This window comes from Xiphophorus hellerii, chromosome 5 (assembly GCF_003331165.1).
Source record: "Xiphophorus hellerii strain 12219 chromosome 5, Xiphophorus_hellerii-4.1, whole genome shotgun sequence".
Lineage (NCBI taxonomy): Eukaryota > Metazoa > Chordata > Actinopteri > Cyprinodontiformes > Poeciliidae > Xiphophorus > Xiphophorus hellerii.
The window spans coordinates 31217748-31223747 of NC_045676.1; the positions used below are offsets into that span (position 1 = coordinate 31217748).

Here is a 6000-nt window from a genome sequence, read left to right on the forward strand (position 1 = left end):
AACTCTGACCTCCTCGTGTTTGGATTGAGATCGTTTTGGTCAGGAATGTGATGATAATTTGTGGAATTTGGTGATTCACTTAAATTCTTCAGTCGCTTTTCAAAAACAGCCGTTGGAAGAAAAGTGAATTTTTAAAGGTTTTTTTTTTAATTCGTACAGAGTCAAATCTATACATACAGACTCAAATTCAAAACATGATATTTTTAATGGTTGTATTAATGGTTAATGGTTGCTTAGCAACTTGTACATCAACCACACACATTTTTTTAGCTATCCACAAGGTTGTTGGTTAACTGACCAGGGTTCTTAGCAGGATGGTCAAAGTTTGTCTAAATTGTCAAAGGAAAAGTTATGTAGCCTTCATAAAACGTTTTATGGGCATCATTACTGGATGAGTGGGTGGGTGGGGCGATGGATCGATAAAAACTGTATCTCTAACCATAAAGTAAAATACATTCTTACACATTATTTTTGTTATTATTCTCCTGTTGAAACTCCATGTTGTCTCCAGGTTTCCACCATTTAACCCAAACTTAGATAAAAACTCAATGTTTAGCATCTTGTGCTGAAAAAACTCAGCAGAATCAAACTGGTGTTTCTAAAAGTGTGTGGTGTCTCTGACTCTTCATGATATTAGGAGGCTGTATGTATATATTTGAGCCCATAGCTTATAAGCTGAATCAAAGAATTAAAAGTTGTTTTCCCAATTCTTGTTTTTTTTTTTTTCTTTTTTGCCGTGTTATTAGAAATGAACTACTAGACGAATCATTTAGGTGAATCATTCTGAGCCCAAAATGAATCAGATATTTATGGCAGTGATGGCTGAATATAAAATCTTCTGACCAAAACTGTGTGTGTAGAAATTACAAAAGGAATATAACACACCCCCTGATGTGTAAGAAAATGACAAAGCTGCTATGTATTTTTTTATTTGCGTCTCATTCCGTCCCCTCCTCTGTTTTGTTGTTATTCTCAGCATATTGTTGAGGTTTTAACGTGACCTGTTGTTTCTCTCTCTCCCCCTCCTGCCTCGCATAAAGAGTCTTTTTTGGCTCATGATCTCAAGAACCCAAGAGGTGACTTTTTACACGTTTGTTTGTCTGGTGGTCTCTGTTGCTCCCGATCCCATCCTGAAACGCTTTACCACTAACTCTCAAATCTGAAGTGAGAAGGTGTTCGCTGTGAGGTGAAGGTGACATCTTCTAAAGCGCCACCTCGCATGGTTTGAGGCCGTGACGTGTTGATTACTCAGTGCCTAACCGGATGTATTCCCACTTGTGTTTGTGTCTGTTTTCATTTTATTTTAATGTTTCCAAAATCTCACATTTTCATATTCTACTATTAGTATTAAAGGGATTATTATGTTAAAACAAACAGATCTGCATTAAACGGATAATCTAGCAGAAGCAGTAATCTTACTTTATCACATCATTTCAAAGTGTGATTTTAATTTACTATGGGTTTATTGCCGCACGTATTGTAATATTTTTGTTTCAAGATTCCAATTTTGGAATAGGTAGTAAAAGTTTGAAATGCTGTAGTCATGTTGACAAACATGACCAAAAAAAAAAAAAGTCTTAATCATTGTCTTTGGCTGCACAGCATATCGACTCCCACTCAGGATTGTAATATTGACGTTTGCAATTCATAAAACAGCTTCTTTTATGAATCCTGATTTGGACATTTACTTTATTAAAAAAACTGGCCAATTTCTTCAACACAAATATTCACCAATCAATAAAGGCATAACATGATCACGTTTTCCTCGTTTAATGCAGTCATAATAGAAATGTTTTCAAATGCTCCAGTTGAACCTTTGAGAGAACATTAGCACTGACAGTGGATTTAAGCAGCTAAATACGTTGTTTTTTATGTTTAAGTTCACTGTCGAGTCACCGTTTTATAAAACCCACTGTTTGTCTGTCTAACTTCTAACTGTATCACATTATGTCATTGATTTGCACTCAAAAAAAATCCAGAGAGACTCTAATCTAATGAATGAACTGATAAATAGCTGTAAATAAATATAATCTATACTCATTAGTTGTAAAATTTTTAAAAATATTGCTATTTATGAGGGATGCACCAATCAACTTTTTAACGTCCGATACCGATACAGATCTCTGAGGTTTAATATCGGCTGATACTGATCTGATACAGAACAATGACACTGAACTGACTTAAAACCTGTCAGTTCATAAATGTACTGAATTAAAACTATATTTTCTAACTCCGCACCATTACATCACATTTAAATACACCAACGGCTTCACAAGTTTGGTCAAACATGTAAATATAACTTTAATTTGTTCAGTCAGTTCAATTAGGAGTAGGACAACCAATGGGAAATAAATAATAGAGAAACTAAAACGGAAAAGAAAAACAACAGGCTGAGTACGTTGGTCAAACATGCAAAATTAAACTGCAGCAAACTTATTTCAAATGGTTCAGAAAGTGCAATTAGGAATTCTAAATATGATGTCGAACAAATTATAAAGCATGATGTCATTCAGAACACAAAGATTAGAATTAGACTGAATAGATCTGCCACTGATACACAATCTAGAATTTTTGTTAGATAGGATATTGATATTGGGTTGGTGCATCTATGCTATTTATTTGCCTCTGTAACACGTTAATAACCGGTGTGACCCAGAAGCTCCATGTTCTACTAAAACCAGCTTTTTATAACCTGAACATGGCAGAATGTGACAAATGTCTGCAGGATGTAGAACCTCTTTGTCTTCACACAGCGGCAGCTCCAGCATGACTTTGATTTTTAACATGAACATGTCTGACGTCTCCACTGCAGAGGCCTAATCTCTGTGTTTGTGCTGCGGCCTCTCTTTATCCGACAGGATATCACTGGGACACATCTGATTGGATGCCAAGTGTTCAGCTTCCTGGAATCCAGGAGTTTCCGCATTACGAGGTGGTGGAGTCTCCCGCGCCTCAGTACAACGATCCGAGCGCCATGGACACCGACTACTACCCCGGCGGCTTTGACATCGAGAGCGACTTCCCTCCACCGCCGGAGGACTTCCCCGTAAACGACGACCTCCCGCCGCCGCCTCTGCCAGAGTACGGCGACACGCTGCGCTCCCTGAACAGAGAGCTGGAGAAGCCCGGCTCGGGAAGCTCCGGACGCCGGCGCCCGGCCCGGCCACAGCTCTACAGCCTTACCCAGTACCTGCCGCATCACTCCTACCCAAGCGGCGGCGGCTGCGACGCCGAGAGCCAGGGCGCATCCTCCGCTTCCGCCACTGTCACCCCGGCCTCCACCGTGGGCAATGGTGGCTACAGAGGGGAGTACGCCTTAGGCTGCGGCCGGGACTTTGACTCTTCCGCTCTGGACGACATGTCCATGTCTCTGTACGCCTCCACAGCCTCCTGCTCAGACATGTCGGCGTGCTGTGAGGAGTCGGAGGCCATGATGAGCGACTACGAGAGCGGTGAGGAAGGCCACTTTGAACAGCTGACCATCCCGATGCTGAACTCCCAACAGCACACTGAAGTCTGACACTGGATCCAAACAAAAGTGCCTGAACCCACAGCTACACATCCCACCGACACTAATAACACACAGTATGTGGACACCAGAGAACACCACACACACCAGAGAGCTGACCGTAGTTGGAAGGGGCGGCTGGGGGATTCTGGGAGGTTCTGCTCATTCACTGCTTCGTCGTTTTGTATCTTTCTGGATTTGGTTGTTTCTTAGAACGCTATGGGCCCACTTTGACAACAAATGATTCAATGTTCATCTCCATAAGCTACTGATAGTCTGCGACAATGAAATGATTATTTAATTTCAGTAAATAACAGAGAGATTGTTTGAAATGATTTCCTTGTGATCGGTGATTCTAGGATGTCATCTTTCTTACAAAGCTGGTAGTTTGAGCATCGGTACGAAGCCGTTTGCTTTTGATTGGTACGAAGCTGATGATGGGCCAAAGCGATATAGCTTATCTTATTTAATTTCTCTTTGGGATCAATAAAGTATTTTTGAATTGAATTGAATTGAAGTTGCTAGCTGATTCTCAAAGTCATTTCCGAAAATTCATTGAAATGTTATGGTTCATCAAGGCCCCTCATTTACCTGAGGTTGTCCTACATCAAACCTACACACACAGTAAACAGCAGGTCGCTATGTCACACGTTTCTCTTCATTTAGAGCCCAGTGAATGTTGGCCGGACAGAAATGGCCGAAATGACAACTGTTTGGTACGAAACAGAGGCAGGAATGAGCAGGAGGAGGAATGAGAGGCCAGAGAAAATATCAAGAGGTAAAAGGAGGCGTTTTGTTGCTTCTCCCTCTGCCCCTTTAAGATGACATCACCAACACTTTAAAGGAGACCTATTATGCTTTTCTTTCCTGTTCTAGAAATAGAATCCCCCAGCTTTTATGTAAATCAAAGTTTAAATAATTTTTAAAAAAGAAAAGAATGAAAACAGTTAATGTGAGCAAAATCAGTTCAGTCTGAATCTGTTAGCAGCTCCGGTGCGTCCATCAACATCTAACCAGCCTGGAGAAACATTTGAGCAGAGTGATGTTATGACCTTCTATGCACTAAAACTACTGAGAGGCACACCGTGGAGCGTTACTGCCTGGAAAACCTCTGGTGTTACAGGGAGCTGGTGGCTCTTCGGTTTCCTCACAAAAACACCTGCGAACTTGGGCATTTCTGAAGAGTAGCTGCAGGATTTAGATTGGAAGTTTCATCTTGCTGCGCTGTCACTGTTACAGTCCATGTTGTTGCAGTTTTATTCTTTTACATTTCCGGGGATGTTGTCGCTTTAGCTGGAGCTCATTTACAAAACAGATTTAACTGATTAAATCACTAAAACAAAACCGAAATACACGAAACTAACAGCAAATCTCAATGTTAATGGGTGAAAAAAGACTGGATTTTTTTTGTAAATTGTGTAAAAAAATTTAGAATGGAGCAAAGTGGAGCTATAGGGGGAAAAAAAGAAAGAAAAGGCTGAAATGGAGCATAATATGTCTCGTTTAAGTTTAACCTTTATCTTGCTAACAAGGTGAGTTTTCTGAAGGATCAACATTTCAGTGTAGGACAGAAAATCCTAGAAAATAAAAATTGCAACAATATTTTTGTTTCAATAAGACAAAAAAAAAAAGACAAGCGAGATGTTTTTATACGAATTCTCATTTTCAGTGTAAATCTATGTGTACAGTTTTGATTTCAAGATTTACTAGGTTTTGTAGATATTCTATGCTTTTATTTTCAATGAAAAAAAAGTGATTAAATGGTGTGAAATCAGCCATTCTGTGCTTTCATTCACAAAAAAAAAAAAAAAGGAGAAGCGAGGCTTTTCTGATCACAGTGTACTCGTAAAAAAGTTTAGCGTCTAAATGCTCTTTGCAGAAATGGGTCTTCAGTGAACGACTGCATAATCTTTTTTTTTCTCCTTCTTCTGTTTGTACATTTTGATTCTGAAACTTGTTTATTTTTCCACCGAGATAATGGGACCCGATATATTTATAGTGCAGAGTTATTCATGGGCACCGGGGGCGTTTTTCATGTGTCTGTGTGTGTCTGAGCAACGCTATGGTCTTGTTAAGGTTTTTATTGAGTACTGCCACAAGCTCACGCTTTCCTACTGGCAATAAATTATTCCTAAAAATGCAAATGATTCTCTGGTGTGCTTTTTATTGTTGGGATGTTTTCATAACCGGCTTTTTGATGCGTTTGTGAAGCAATTCCTCTGTAATAAGTCTGCTTCAGGGTTTTTGTTCAAAATAGATTTATTGTAGACACTTTAGTGACTTTATCTTAATGTGACAGTTCAGATTTTAGTTTTTATTTGAGGCTCTGTCAGAAGGATAAAGGAAGTTCAAATCCTATCTGCAGTAGATGACACATGGAGCAGATTTAATTTTTACTTTAAATGATATTATTTTAGATAAATAATCAGTGAAATACCTCCACCAAAACTCCAAGAAACTATTTTTATTCTAAATTTAAAGAAGCAAAGGGA

The 6000-nt window shown here is 39.2% G+C and overlaps 1 protein-coding gene across 8 annotated transcripts in view; it reads left to right on the forward strand.

Annotated features, from left to right (window-relative positions):
* Positions 1–5652, forward strand: part of fat1a (FAT atypical cadherin 1a) — a 98088-nt gene extending 92436 nt beyond the window's left edge. For 3 of the 8 annotated variants that reach the window (XM_032563054.1, XM_032563053.1, XM_032563056.1), the window contains 2 exons: positions 1041–1076; positions 2859–5652. In XM_032563054.1, the coding sequence (XP_032418945.1) occupies positions 1041–1076; positions 2859–3520 (698 nt within the window). In that variant the 3' untranslated portion in view covers positions 3521–5652. Of the gene's footprint in view, positions 1–1040; positions 1077–2858 lie in introns of those variants that run through there. The other 5 variants (XM_032563055.1, XM_032563057.1, XR_004339306.1 and 2 more) reach the window with 4 other exon arrangements.
* Positions 5653–6000: the final 348 nt, after the last annotated feature.